This window comes from Mercenaria mercenaria, chromosome 14 (genome assembly GCF_021730395.1).
Source record: "Mercenaria mercenaria strain notata chromosome 14, MADL_Memer_1, whole genome shotgun sequence".
NCBI classification, from domain to species: domain Eukaryota; kingdom Metazoa; phylum Mollusca; class Bivalvia; order Venerida; family Veneridae; genus Mercenaria; species Mercenaria mercenaria.
The window spans coordinates 32297225-32313648 of NC_069374.1; the positions used below are offsets into that span (position 1 = coordinate 32297225).

A 16424-nucleotide genomic window follows, 5' to 3' on the forward strand; every position below is an offset into this window, starting at 1 on the left:
ATCACTCCTGTAAGGTTTGCTGGAGAAGTAGTCAAAACATCATAAAATATGATGAATCAAGGGCCATTTTTCTGTTGAAAGTCATCAAAACAGAAAATGCCAACAATTATAAATATGCAAAATGAGGCTTAGCATAGATTACTCCTGTAACGTTTTGTAGAAATCTGCCTAATAATATATAAAAAGTGGCCAAAACATCATAGAATTTGTTCAATAAAGGGACATAACTCTGCTAAAAGTAATCAAACCTGAAAATGAGGATGACATGCTCAACCAGGCTTAGAAATGATCACTCTTGTGAAGTTTGGTGCAAATCCAACCAGCGGTGTTCACAGGGGCAAAAAATTTTCAAAATGACTTTTTGGCATTTTTTTTCTAAGAAAACATTATAATTGTAATATATTTAAGTGTATGTGGCTCATGGACCCATACTGTATCCTTGGTACGTTACTGCCAGCTGTGGTGGTGTTTGGAGAGTTGTGTGTACGAACTTTGTGACATACACACTGATGTACAAATTGACAGACCAACAGACGGACAGCAGTAAATCAATATGTCTCCCCCTCTACAAGTGAGGGACATAATTATATTTACAATTTATGGGTTTTAGCAATAAGTTTGAAAAAAAAAAGTATTAATAGAATCACTGGATGAATGAAATACTAGAAAAAAAGATGCACATAGTTTGCATGCTTTGTTAGGCTGGTTGAAGGAAAATCGTTGCCATAAAAGAAGACTTGGCCATGCTTGTATACTTACTATGATGACCATGGTCAAAATGTTTACCAGGGCTGCCTGGTCGGTGACCATGAGAGGGAACTTTTAAATGGTCTGATGATAAATAAATGGAAATTAAAGTTAAAATAACGGTCTGATGATAAATAAATGAAAATTAAAATAATGGTCTGATGATAAATAAACGGAAATTAAAATAATGGCAGTCTCAATTTCACTGTAAACCTTACCTTACTTTGAAAGAAATAATATATTCATAGGTTATTAGCTTTGCATTGAGAAATATGCACGAGTTCTGCAGCGGAAATATTGCGCAACTTTAGACGAGCAACATTTTTCCGCTAAAGAACAGGTGGATATTACTTGATGCCAAGCTAATAATCTTGTTATTACATACGTATCTACACATACTAATATTATATAAATATTATGAATTTCTTCCATAGCCTAATTAAAACTGACAATACTGACGTATTACTAAACAAGAGCGCCGTCAAGCGGGGCAATATACGCCTGAAGGGTTACATCAGAGGATGGGAGTAAAATTTCAAGAACTTGACTGTTGAAGCCCAAAGGACAGGAACAACAAAAAGAAAAAAATCCAAAAAGAAAAATTCTAAGTCAAAAAAAAAAATTCTTACCAGGTAAAGTTATGTCAAAATACATCTAAAAATTGGATGTACCATCCATGTTGTACCACAGAAAAGTGGCCTCGGTTTTTCCCTACTGCCAATAATAAAAAAGTTTCAAAATAAGCTATTTATAGTAACAAAAAAAAAACAAGAGCTGTCTCCGTAGGATGACACATGCCCCCGATGGCACTTTGAATGAATAGTTATGGCCGATGTTAGAGTTTAGGATCTTTGACCTACGGAGCTGGGTCTTGCGCGCGACACATCGTCTTACTGTGTCACACATTCATGCATAGTTATTTTAAAATCCATGCATGAATGACAAAGATATGGACCGGACATGCCCATCAATGCACTATCATGAAAAATGATCTTTAACGTCTAAGTGTGACCTTGACCTTTGAGCTACGGACCTGGGTCTTGCGCGCGACACGTCGTCTTACTGTGGTACACATTCATGCCAAGTTATTTGAAAATCCATCCATCGATGACAAAGATATGGACCGGACACGCCCATCAATGCACTATCCTTTAACATCTAAGTGTGACCTTGACCTTTGAGCTACGGACCTGGGTCTTGCGCACTGCACGTCGTCTTACTGTGGTACACATTCATGCCAAGTTATTTGAAAATCCATCCATCGATGACAAAGATATGGACCGGACACGCCCATCAATGCACTATCCTTTAACGTCTAAGTGTGACCTTGACCTTTGAGCTACGGACCTGGGTCTTGCGCACTGCACGTCGTCTTACTGTGGTACACATTCATGCCAAGTTATTTGAAAATCCATCCATCGATGACAAAGATATGGACCGGACACGCCCATCAATGCACTATCCTTTAACGTCTAAGTGTGACCTTGACCTTTGAGCTACGGACCTGGGTCTTGCGCACTGCACGTCGTCTTACTGTGGTACACATTTATGCCAAGTTATTTGAAAATCCATCTATCGATGACAAAGATATGGACAGGACACGCCCATCAATGCACTATCCTTTAATGTCTAAGTGTGACCTTGACCTTTGAGCTACGGACCTGGGTCTTGCGCACTGCACGTCGTCTTACTGTGGTACACATTCATGCCAAGTTATTTGAAAATCCATCCATCGATGACAAAGATATGGACCGGACACGAAAATTGCGGACAGACCGACAGACTGACAGACCGACAGACAGACAGACGGTTCAAAAACTATATGCCTCCCTTCGGGGGCATAAAAATTGTAAGAGAACAAAAAGGGATCTGCCAAATAAAAATAAGAACACTGCAATGCATAGCAATATACACAAAGCAGTCATATATGACCTTTGACCCCTAAGTGTGACCTTGACCTTGAAACGAGTCATCCAAAACATGCGCTCTGCAAGTCGCCTCAGTGTGGTGAACATTTGTGCCAAGTTTCTTTGAAATCCTTCAAGCAGTTCAAGAGTTACAGAGCGGACACAGCAAAGTCATATATGACCTTTCACTCCTAAGTGTGACCTTGACCTTGAAGCTAGTCATCCGAAACAAGCGTTCTGCACATTGCCTCGGTGTGGTGAACATTTGTGCCAAGTTTCTTTGAAATCCTTCAAGCAGTTCAAGAGTTACAGAGTGGACACGAAATACACTCATATGACCTTTGACCCCTAAGTGTGACCTTGACCTTGAAATGAGACACCCAAAACATGCGCTCTGCATGTCATCTCAGTGTGGTGAACATCTGTGTCAAGTTTCTTTGAAATCCTTCAAGGGGTTCAAGAGTTACAGAGCGGACACGATATTTCTAACGGACGGACGGACAGACGGACACCGAGACCATAACATAATACGTCCCTTTGGGCGTATAATAAAAGAAATTAACTCAACGACACGCACCCAATATGAAATTCAAACGTCAATATGGAAAAATATTGACGTTTCAAGTTCCGCTGTAACTTAACAGAGAGTAAATATGAGTATGTAATAATACAAAATATGATGTCACCAAAGAATATATTTTTCAACTACAGAAGCATGATGCCTCCAAAGAAAGTATATTCCTATTCTAAGCACTGAACTAACCTATTTCAGAGGAGAAGCATGGTAACACCTTGTATGAAATGAGCCGCACCATGAGAAAACCAACATAGTGCATTTGCGACCAGCATGGATCCAGACCAGTCTGCGCATCCACGCAGTCTGGTCAGGATCCTTGCTGTTCGCTTTCAAAGCCTATTGCAATTAGAGAAACCGTTAGCGAACAGCATGAATCCTGACCAGACTGCATGGATGCGCAGACTGGTCTGGATCCATGGTGGTCGCAAATGCACTATGCTGGTTTTCTCATGGTGCGTCTCAATTATGGTGGCAGGAAACAAAGCTGTGTTTATTTTAACATTTCTAACTTTCTTGAAGCAACTGACACCTCCCCTAGTTGAAAAGGATAAGAAAGGCAAATAACCTGTCAACATACTACTTATCAGGAAAAATGCATGCAGAGTGAACCTAATTCCACTATTTTGAGATAATACTTAGGTTTAAAACTTATACAAACTCGACAGTCAAATATTGTCCTCATCATGTCTATAATTTCTTTCATTTGTTTACTTTGATTTAGGATTAATGACATTTTACAACAGTATTTGAGTTATAAAATGTTGATCAGTTTACCAGAGTTAGAGAATGTACATTGTCTTTAAGTAAATGACAACCTGCCCACATAAGCCAAAGGTGCAGGACAAATGAACTTAGGCACTGTCTTCTGTCAAACAGTCACAGAAAATAATGGTATGGTTAGTCTGGTTCTCACTGTACTGCAGCATTTACAAACAAACATGATTAAGGGGCAGGTTATCCAGACAATGGCACTGCTTGGAGATCAAACTTTCTACCTCTTCATTCACCGAATAGTGCTCAGATATAACCTTGTGGGAACTATTTCCGAAGAGGGACGTCGGAATTAAAGACAAAAAGAGATGTTTCACAAGCAAATTGAGTACATGTACGTAGATGAAAAAACATATTACAGTTATAGGACAGAAGGCAATGTTTACTTTACTGGTATTCTAGCCAGGACAGAAGGCAATGGTTACTGTACTGGTATTCTAGCCAGGCCGGAAAAGAAGAAAATTGATACTGTACTAGTATTCTAGCCAGGACAGGCAGTAATGGATACTGTACTGGTATTCTAGCCAGGACAGAAGGCAATGGTTACTGTACTGGCATTCTAGCCATGACAGAAGGCAATGGTTACTGTACTGGTATTCTAGCCAGAACAGAAGGCAATGGTTACTGTACTGGTATTCTAGCCAGGCCGGAAAAGAAGAAAATTGATACTGTACTAGTATTCTAGCCAGGACAGAGAGTAATGGTTACTGTACTGGTATTCTAGCCAAAACAGAAGGCAATGGTTACTGTACTGGTATTCTAGCCAGAACAGAAGACAATGGTTACTGTACTGGTATTCTAGCCAGGACAGCAGACAATGGATACTGTACTTCTATTCTAGCCAGGACACAAGGCAATGGATACTGTACTGGTATTCTAGCCAGGACACAAGGCAATGGTTACTGTACTGGTATTCTAGCCAGGACACAAGGCAATGGTTACTCACTCAGTACTGGTATTCTAGCCAGGACACAAGGCAATGGTTACTGTACTGGTATTCTAGCCAGAACAGAAGGCAATGGTTACTGTTCTGGTATTCTAGCCAGGACACAAGGCAACGATTACTGTACTGGTATTCTAGCCAGGACACAAGGCAACGATTACTGTACTGGTATTCTAGCCAGGACACAAGGCAATGGATACTGTACTGGTATTCTAGCCAGGACACAAGGCAATGGTTACTGTACTGGTATTCTAGCCAGGACAAAAGGCAATGGTTACTGTAACAGTATTCTAGCCAGGACTGAAAGCAATGGATACTGTACTGGTACTCTAGCAAAAAAAAAAGGCAATGATTACTGTTCTAGTATTCTAGCCAGGACTGAAAGCAATGGATACTGTATTGGTATTCTAGCCAGGCCAGAACAGAAGAAAATGAATACTGTACTGGTATTCTAGCCAGGACACAAGGCAATGAATACTGTACTGGTATTCTAGCCAGGACACAAGGCAATGGTTACTGTACTGGTATTCTAGCCAGGACACACGGCAATGGTTACTGTACTGGTATTCTAGCCAGGACAGAAGGCAATGGTTACTGTAATGGTATTCTAGCCAGGACAGAAGGCAATGGTTACTGTACTGATATTCTAGCCAGGACTGAAAGCAATGGATACTGTACTGGTATTCTAGCCAGTACTGAAAGCAATGGATACTGTACTGGTATTCTAGCCAAAAAAAAAGGCAATGGTTACTGTTCTGGTATTCTAGCCAGGACACAAGGCAACGATTACTGTACTGGTATTCTAGCCTGGACACAAGGTAACGATTACTGTACAGGTATTCTAGCCAGGACACAAGGCAATGGTTACTGTACTGGTATTCTAGCCAGGACACAAGGCAATGGATACTGTACTGGTATTCTAGCCAGGACACAAGGCAATGGTTACTGTACTGGTATTCTAGCCAGGACAGAAGGCAATGGTTACTGTAATGGTATTCTAGCCAGGACTAAAAGCAATGGATACTGTACTGGTATTCTAGCCAAAAAAAGAAGGCAATGGTTACTGTTCTGGTATTCTAGCCAGGACACAAGGTAACGATTACTGTACTGGTATTCTAGCCAGGACACAAGGCAATGGATAATGTACTGGTATTTTAGCCAGGACACAAGGCAATGGTTACTGTACTGGTATTCTAGCCAGGACACAAGGCAATGGATACTGTACTGGTACTCTAGCCAAAAAAGAAGGCAATGATTACTGTACTGGTATTCTAGCCAGGACTGAAAGCAATGGATACTGTATTGATATTCTAGCCAGGCCAGAACAGAGGAAAATGAATACTGTACTGGTATTCTAGCCAGGACACAAGGCAATGGTTACTGTACTGGTATTCTAGCCAGCACAGAAGGCAATGGTTACTGTACTGGTATTCTAGCCAAAACAGAAGGCAATGGATACTGTACTGGTACTCTAGCCAAAAAAGAAGGCAATGATTACTGTACTGGTATTCTAGCCAGGACTGAAAGCAATGGATACTGTATTGATATTCTAGCCAGGCCAGAACAGAGGAAAATGAATACTGTACTGGTATTCTAGCCAGGACACAAGGCAATGGTTACTGTACTGGTATTCTAGCCAGCACAGAAGGCAATGGTTACTGTACTGGTATTCTAGCCAAAACAGAAGGCAATGGTTACTGTTTTGGTATTCTAGCCATGACAAACTGAAGAAAATGGATACTCTACTGATATTCTAGCCATGGCAGAAGACAATGGTTTCTGTAACGGGTATTCTAGCCAAAGAAAATACTACACACAGTTTTATATTGGCCTTGATATAAAGACTATAAAGCTTGCTAGATATGAAAAACAGTAACTATTTTATACAGGTACATGTAATGTATTATAAAAACTAAAATTACAATACTGCTGAGCAAAAATTGTAAGATTCCAAGATGTGCTGTTATCCATAGCAAATTTTAAGTGCATTTAATAAACAGACAAAAAGCCTTTAGTTACAAATATCATCAGTATCATTTTGTAATAATTCTTAACATTCAAAGGACTGGTAATTTAATGCTAAATCCTACATCAAATAGACAAATTCTTTGCTAAGTTTATTTTTTCAATCCAATGGATTCAAAAAGAATCTGAGTCAAAAATAAGAAAGAAAGAAATTGAAAATGCAGACAGAATAAAAAGTCTTATAGACTTCAACTTAAAGGAAAACAATTTATATGCTTTGAGGTGGAAATGGAAAGGACATTTCATTTGGAAAAACAACACATTTCGGAAAATTTTTATCTAAATGAACATGATTATATAATATATATAAAAAAATTATTAACCTTTTCCTTTTGTTTCTATAGTAAGTAAAACAAAAAAAAACAAAATTTTTCAATCATTTTCCTCAGTATAAAGTTCCATCTTTTTTCACACAGGAAATACAAGCAATATCATCAAAACACACACGCTCTATTTTCAAAACCTATGCATTCTGGTACACATGTATGCTTGACATATGTGTAGAGTTTAAAAAATTTAAAAAAGCATATGCAAACTTCATATCACTGCAAAAGAAAAGGCTGAGAACACAAATGATGTATTCACCTCTGCGTGCCTGTGACTCAGCAGCAGCTGCTGTTTAAAGTCAACAAAATAAAATGTTACATATCTCAAAAGCTGCACGTGACTAATGTAAAATGCTAAAATTACCACATATTTCAACAAATAGGGCTTCTATTTTAAAAGAAGTTGAAGAAAAATGATTACACCAGAAGCAAAGCCTGCAGATATGAAGTATAAAACCTAAAATATGAAAACTTCTAAAAATAGCTTCTTATAATGACGGCTTGACTAAAACCCCTCATAAGTTTCCACTTCAGGTAAATTCAGTTAAACAATACCCAAGTCTGTTCTAAATGCATTTATTCTGAAAATGGTTTAATCAATGACAGCAATACAACCCTAATCCTAAATCCTAAGCATACTATTACACTGAACAAAATTTCAAACAAATGTTTTCACGTCAACAAAATCGCAACAAAATGTCTTAGTAATACTATGTTTAAAAAATAAAATTTCAGAAATGTTTGTTAACGGATTTTAAAATAAAAAAAAAAACAATAAAAAAAAAAATAAAAATTTTTTTTTGGACAGTACAAGAGAGGTGAATACAGCAAACTCATTATATCAATCTAAATTAATGCCTCCAAAAACAATGTGCAACTGCATATACATAACCCTAATCATATCATACAAACTGTTACTGTAATTCAGTCATGCAGTTTAGATATTTTGAAATTTTTGAGAAGCAATATGATTGTATTTTCTTTATATCAAAAGAAAATAAAATTATTTATTTTCAAACGATATGGACATTTACTGCTTCTTGATGAAAGGCATAGAAGGTGGTGCCCATTTTACGGAACACCATTCCATTATTTTCCTTTAACTTATAAATAAACAAATTTCTAGTTTCTAAAAATGGACAAACAGTCTAAACATGCCTAAACTTTGACTTTAATTCCAAGCTTCCCAAAAAAGACAAAACTGTGCATGCACACAACAATCTTGGATAACTGTCAACTTAGTAAAAATCTTCTACACCTAAAATGATCACTTAAACAGAAAATAAACAGAAATCTAGAACCTACCTTTCTTAGCTCCAGCTTTGTCTTCTTTTTCTTTCTTTCCTTTCGTTTTCTCATGTTTCTCCTCTTTCTCCTCCTTCCCCCCTTTTCCATCCTGGCAGATGTACAAAAGCATATCATTCAATTTCTTATTCACATTCTTATAGTTGTAAACATATGTATTGTGATTAAATTCATCTTTTTCTAGTGTCATTCAACAGATGTATGAAAATGTATTGTGATTAAAAGTTTTATGTTCACAACCTATCATTGTTGTATGTTCACATCCTATTAGTATCTTATGTTCAAATTCTATCAGCGTTTTACGTTCACATCCTATCAGCATTTTACGTTCACATCCTATCAGCATTTTATATATAAATCCTTTCAGCATTTTACATTCAAATCCTTTCAAAAATTTTATGTTCACATCCTATCAGCTTTCAGCATTTTACATTCAAATCCTTTCAAAAATTTTATGTTCACATCCTATCAGCATTTTATGTTCACATCCCATCAGTGTTTTCAGCATTTTATATTCACACCTTATTAGTTTTTTAAGTTCACATCCTATCTGTATTTTACATTCATGTCTTATCTTATGTAAGATCTTGTATCTTATGTTCCCATCCTATCAGCATTTTATGTTCCAATCCTATGTGTTTTATGTTCACATCCTATCAGTATTTTATCTTTACATCCAATCAGTATCTTATGTTCACATCCTATCAAAATTTTATGTTCACATCCTATCAGTATTTTATCTTTACACCCTATCAGTATCTTATGTTAACATCCTATCAACATTTTATGTTCACTTCTTTTTTGCATTTTATGTTCACATCATATCAGTATTTTATGTTCTATTCCCATTCAAACAGATGTTTCATAATGTTTAATGACTCAAATTCAAACATTTTCTATTTGCCATTATTATTCATTCTGAACTAATTTCCATGGATAACATGGTAGTGTTATTCTACCAAATTTAATTGATGTTTAAATTTTCCACTGATTTACCAAAAAGTCATTTTAGAAAGAACTATAAAGTTTAGTTTTATATCAACAAACCTAGGACTGCAGAGAAATGTATTACGATTCAAATTCAATTTTAATTACCACTCTGAAAAATGCAAAAATAATGTTTTGTAATTCATATTAATGTACTGTTAAAAAAATTATATACTGATTGAAATTTGTCAACTGAAAGATATACATTAATGTATTGTGATTCAAACTTGACCATAGTATTCTTGTATCATAAAAAAGAAATGATCTTTCACTTTGAAACTAGGTCCTACATAAGAATTCTTCTTTCAATTGTTAATTATGACAGTCAGGAAAGGAGGGATATTTTGTATAAAAACACACTCTTAGACACATTATAACTGAAGTATTAGTCATCACAACATTGGATCATAACGGGATTTTAAGAAAACATTACCTTTTTGGCTTTTGCTGAGGGTTTCTCATTTTTCTTACCACCCTTGTCTTGGTGAGTGCTACTTCTGACACTGCCTGGTCGGTCCTTGGAGTCGGCCCGCCGGCTGAGTGGGGGCTGTGAGAAGTGAACATATACATGTGAGGTGAGAAGACAACACCAGGTGTTTGCATGCAGATGAAGGCAAGAATTCAGTACTGATCATTCACCCCCACATACACCCCGTCCCCACTCCCCTCAACCTCTGACATATGGTTTCTACAATTTTTTTATACAATCCTGACTCTGATGTAGCTAAGGAGACATAAGGTCAGATAAAAACTGTAATTTATTGTAAAAGTACCCAAATGACCTAATCAAGATAACCCTTTCCAAAGAATTCATCAAGACTTCCCTTTAGAACTTCGTATTTACTAACCGAACATCACATTTTTCTTGCCTTCAATCAAATATACTTAGATGAGCTGAGGTTAATATTCCACTGTTGATAAAATGTCATTCTTGAAAAGGTTCTTAAATAAAAAGTTCTGTTTGTTACTTCTGGAACTTTCTGTATTTTGAAAACCACTGTTGATTTTTTTTATTTACAATTTGTGGACTTGCAAATGCATAACAATGTTTTTGTGCAAACATTCATCCAAACTTTTAACATAAAACACTAAAACAGACATCTATTTGCTATTTAAACAGTCTGAGAATCCATGAAGGTTAATTTGCAATGCCTTGGTCATGGTTTCAAGGTTATATAACCGAGTTTGTAGACCAGTCTAAGAATGAGTCCCCCTGATTGGTCAATTTCAAGACTGCGCTTGGAAACAACCAATCAGGAACTGGTCTCAAAACTCAAGTTTTTTTCATTAAAACTTGAACCTAGAGACAAAATTTACAATAGAAATACATCAAAATTTCAGAACATCCATTAACAAACAGGATAATATTGCTCTCAGCTCACACTCATATGGTGAAAGTTGTTCAAAGTGAAATTAGACAAATTGATTACAGAACATACCACCACTACCATTAGTCATCCTTAAACATCCCAACAACATAGAAAATCTGACCTCCTCTAAAACTTCCATATTAACAGGACACACTGTACCATACAATAAGTTAGTTATAACATAAAAACATAGACCCAACATGACGTTTGGAAGCTCTAAAGGTGATCAAATTTAAACATTCAATAAAAAGGGGGGGTCATAACTGGTTTCAGACATTATATCTGGGTACATTTGTACTTACTGCAGTTGATTTTCTTCGACCAGTGCGGTTATTGTGAGAGACAGCAGTAGTGACTACACTAGGCTTTAAACAAATGCATACAACTTTCAGTGAGAGATACAGTAAAATATATAACTTGTCAAAATAGCTCTATATCAACTCAATAAGAATTTCAAAGGAAGCTTTCAAATTATTAGCGAGATTAATTTTTCTCTATATATTTTTCAACAGCATGTATACCTCTGTTTAGTGCGGAGTTGGCTACCCATAAACAGTAAAATCAAAACCAACATTTTCTGGAAGCTTTAAAAAGGTAATCAAATTTTCTACATCCAATAACTAGGGGGTAAGATATCAAATTTAGGTACATATGTACTTACTGCAACTGATTTTCTTTTACCAGTAGCACGGACATATTGAGATATAGCAGTTGTTGCAACACTTGGCTTTAAACAAAGGCATATGAGCCATGCCATGAGAAAACCAACATAGTGGGTTTGCGACCAGCATGGATCCAGACCAGCCTGCGCATCCGCGCAGTCTGGTCAGGATCAATGCTGTTCGCTTTTAAAGCCTATTGCAATTAGAGAAACAGTTAGCGAACAGCATGGATCCTGACCAGACTGCGCTAATGCGCAGGCTGGTCTTGATCCATGCTGGTCGCAAAGCCACTATGTTGGTTTTCCCATGGCACAGCTCAATTATTATCTTTGACTGAGTAATAAAGCAAAACAATGAAACAATGGCAGCTAGCTACAAATAAATTAGAAGAGTGTCGAAAAAGAAAGCTTTGAACAACTTTAAACAAAGAGCATCATTTCAGAGAATGTTATGTTAATCAAAACAAAAACTTACAAATTTAAAACCATGAGTACATTTAAACTAGTATAGCATTTGTAATTCTTTTACAAATAAATTACAAACTGAAAGAATGAGCTGTCATGTATTGCCTTCTGTGAAATTATCACTAGAAAATATCTTCTTGTCAGATGACCAACCTTGTTACTCCTGTGAGCCCTAGGTGTGTAATCCTGTGCTCTCCCTACTGTTTGTCTGATGGGTTTAACACCATTTTTAGACAGTATTTCAGTAATATAATGGCTGTCAATTAACTTTACCAGTGTTCCTGGATTCCACACCAGTACTTACTTCTTCTCCACCACTAACTAACAACTGTTCCACATGATCCAAAAATGGAGGACAAATGCCATCATATATTGCCAAATGCTGTGTAATCTAATGTGCCTGTCTATTGTTTGCCTGATTGGTTCAATTTTGGTTTTCAACAGTATTTCAGTTATGTAATGGCGGTCAATTAACTCCACTAAAGTGTCAAGGAAAACATAAAGCTTGCCAGAGGATCAAACTCCAGACCTATAATTAAGTGAGCAGACTTGCCAGGCTCTCTCCCTGCTAACGTACTAGAGTGTAGGTGAATTACTCCAATTAGTGATAAAATTAATCTTTAGCCTGCTGGCGGCAAATGATTCTGCCTCTGAAACCAGTGCAGACCAGGATCAGTGTGCACATCCATGCAGGCAGATCATATAATGTAGTCTGCACTGTTCACTATTCAGTCAAGGAATTTTCAGTGAACACCCCTTCAAATAGTAAGTGGTACTGTTCAAACTGAATAACAGACCAGTCCATTTCAGAAATTAAGCAGGGTAAAGGTTAAGTTGAAAGTCATTTTAAAACTGAATTAGTGACATTCAGAAAATGCTGACTGACTTTTGGACATGCACTGTACAAAAGAATAACAATAGAAACAAACAATATACATATTCTTTTCAAGAAAAATCATATTACAGACAACATTAAAATAAGTATTAGTTATATATACATATAAGAAAAGATTATGGCAGATTGGTACCTGTCTACAATTTTCATTAACATAAGTAATAAAAGAAGTTTAAAGAATTATTGCAAAATCTAATCAAAGCTAGTAAACAAGTAGTATAACCATATTTATCACGATCACGACTGAAACCTTTATTTCTCACCTTATTTCTATACTTTAATAGTCAGATAACAGGGTACCCTGGAATTGTTTAAATGTGGGCACAACATTTCACAGTCTAGGCTAAAACAGCCAATTTGTTCTGGAAAATACACCAGATTATGGGCAATCAAGACGGCTGGCAATCTCGCAGACAATTCAAGGTTCATAATTACATAAAATATTTCAAATAAAAGCTGTTCAAATTTTCATCTTAACAACATCAAGAATTAATGCAGCCTTTAAAAGACATCACAGTTTACCTTAAACCTTTTGAAAAAAATAATTAATACAGGTAACCATCTACCTTAATCTATTGGCGACTGCATGCAGTCTGTTATTACCATATTACACATACCTCTAAATCCTGTACGACAATATAAGCAATCACATAAGTCAATTAATAATGTGAGTAGAATTTGTAATACCATAATTATGTGTTATTGAATGACTAAACCCAGAAATGTGTTCAAAGAATAAGTAACACCTGAAATAAGTTTGTTTGTTAGGTTTTCAGTTAAATCAACACAATCCCAGTCATATGCATATATATAGGGCCCTTTCAATCTTTTAACTTTATTGCCTGAGAGTTTGTTTGTTCAGTTGGGTTTCACTTTACAGTGACACGATTGGTCATATGGCGACTTACCAGCTTTGATGGTGGATGAAGACCCCCAGGTACCCCTCTGTGCATTATTTCATCAGGGGCGGGCACCAAAGTGGAACCACTGACCTTTTATAAGCCAGCTGGATGGCATCCTCAAAAAGAATTCAATGCCCAGAGTGAGGCTCAAACCACATCGGTGAAGAAGCAAGTGATTTGAAGTCAGCCGCCTTAACCACTCGGATAGGGCAATAATTTCAATAAAAAGCCGATCTCTAGAAGTCTAAACCAGCAAGGTATCATATTATACCAGGTTTATATAGGGCCCTTTCATGATAAGCACGTTCAAAGGCACTTTACATAGAACAAGTCTGGTAATACAAAATACTTAAACTAATAAAAACAGAGCACTTTGATTTCGAAAAGTACTTTATAATACTATTTCAAAGAGGTGCATAAGCTGTAGTGAAGAAATGTTTCGAGAATCATAATCTAGTGGTAAGTTTAATACTTACAGATTTATTTCTGTCTGGGGAACTTCTGTCTGACATAAGCTTCCTGCGTTCAACAACTTCCTCATGTGTCAGTGGAAATCTGGACAGAACCTGGTTACCAGAAAATAGAGAAACTGTTAAAATTATGTTTAACACAGTGCTACAGTGCAGTCTGCTTTTAATGTTCGATATTCAGTAGTAAATTTTCAATGAACACCTCTATGAAAATAAATGGTACTCCCCAAATTGAATGAAAGACCAGTCCATTTTAGAAATTTAGCAGGGTAAAGATTAAAAACAGATACTGTAAAATCATCAATATTCGTCAATGGCATTTTGAAGAAATTCAATTGGAAAATGGAAATAAAATTTCAGCATTTTCAACATATTTAGAATACACAGAAAATGGCAAACCCATATCCTTTCCTTTATTGCTTTAAAGTAAGTTTCAGGATTTCATTACCTGACCATAATACATAATGCACAAACCTCTGAAAGCTTGACAACTCCTTTGTCTCTAATCTCATTGCTTGCAAGTGACAATGACAAAAGTGTCCTGTTCAATCTGAGTCCCTGAAATAAACAGCATTTGTCTTGTTAAATATCATTGTTTGCAAAAGTCAACAACAAAGTTAATTGTTCTGTTCGATCTAAGACCCTGAAATAGACAGATATTGTCTTGTTAAATCTCACTGCCTGCAAGCGACAATGACAAAAGTGTTCTGTTCAATTTGATTCCCTGAAATAAGCAGCACTTGTCCTGTTAAAGAGATTGGACTCCAGATTTTGGCTAAAAACGATCTTTCTCTAAATTCTTTAAAGTTTCATCATGAACATAACAAACAAGAAATATCTTTAAAAATGATGGTCGGCGAATTGTAATAAGGAAAGAAGTTTATGAATTTTTCATCTAACATTCATCTTTCATCTAACATTTTTCAAATTGCAAAACTAAACACCACTCTTTAACAATTTAAATGGTTCTCTTTTAATTTTTCGCAAAGGTTTCGTAGGGTTGCAATTTTGTTTCGTTTATCCTTAGACGAATAATTACAGCGGTAGTTTGATGAAGATTCATGAAGCGGTTCATGAGAAGAGGTCATTAAACGTGTTTATATTTTTAGCTAAATTGGTCCCTATCCCCATTTGTAACAAAATAGCAGGAGACCTTACGATATTGTTACACATCGAGTTTGATAAAAATCTATTACATTTTAATGGTTAATGCGAAGAAAGGCATATCTACTTTTAGCTATAGTGGTCCGCCCTAATAGGGCCCAAGTTCCTATATAAATAAATTTGGAAGAGGAACTTATAATGATGCTCCAGACCAAGTATGACAAAGATCCACCAAGCTGTTCATAAGACGCTGTATAAAGGCATTTCTAGTTTTAGCTCTAGCAGCCCCTAAAAGGGGTCAAATGTCCCAGCTGAACAAAGCTGGCTGCGGGCCTTTTAAGATGCTACAAAACAAGTTTGATTTGAATACATGAGAAAAAATCAATTAAAGGATTTTTTTATTTATTATTTTTATTTATTTCTAAAACAGGCCAACTGATCCTGCTTTAACAAATGCATATTCGCTATTCATGAATCTTTGGACAATGACGTCACACCTATAAAAAAGTGAAGGTCAAGCAAAACATACAATTGTAATTACTTCAATATTTCTGTTTCATAAGCAAAGTTTGACCGTACTCATATCACATAGATAAACTGTATGCAGCGTACCTTCATTTCAGTGTAATGAGATTCAGTCATTATATAGCATATATATAATAAAACAGATTTCAACTGAGTTCAATATTTGCATACCATACTAAAGAAAAATATTCATATATAATAAATCAGTTAAATACTTTATAACAAATATATCAAAGCAAACAAGTACTCATTTTAATATGCAATCTGAATAAGTCACAAAAGCAAGAAACCTTTTCATATACAGACGACAATTATTGTAACAAGGAAAATCTTTTAAAAAGCACTTTTCTACATAAAAGACTCTTATCAAACCCTTATTCATGTGATACGCAGACCATATTCAGCTCTTTCTTTAATTTGATATATGTTGGTATTTGAACAGGT

The 16424-nt window shown here is 36.0% G+C and overlaps 1 protein-coding gene across 22 annotated transcripts in view; it reads right to left on the reverse strand.

Moving 5' to 3' along the window:
• LOC123527191 (leucine-rich repeat-containing protein 71-like) overlaps positions 1-16424 on the reverse strand; it is a 57618-nt gene that overhangs the window by 17558 nt on the left and 23636 nt on the right. For 7 of the 22 annotated variants that reach the window (XM_053523200.1, XM_053523191.1, XM_053523192.1 and 4 more), the window contains exons 9-13: positions 14826-14909; positions 14358-14447; positions 10022-10135; positions 8602-8692; positions 760-831 (exon numbers count right to left, since the gene is read on the reverse strand). In XM_053523200.1, coding sequence (XP_053379175.1) covers positions 760-831; positions 8602-8692; positions 10022-10135; positions 14358-14447; positions 14826-14909 — 451 coding nt within the window. Of the gene's footprint in view, positions 1-759; positions 832-7293; positions 7309-7555; positions 7586-8601; positions 8693-10021; positions 10136-14357; positions 14448-14825; positions 14910-16424 lie in introns of all 22 variants that reach the window. The other 15 variants (XM_053523196.1, XM_053523197.1, XM_053523207.1 and 12 more) reach the window with 4 other exon arrangements.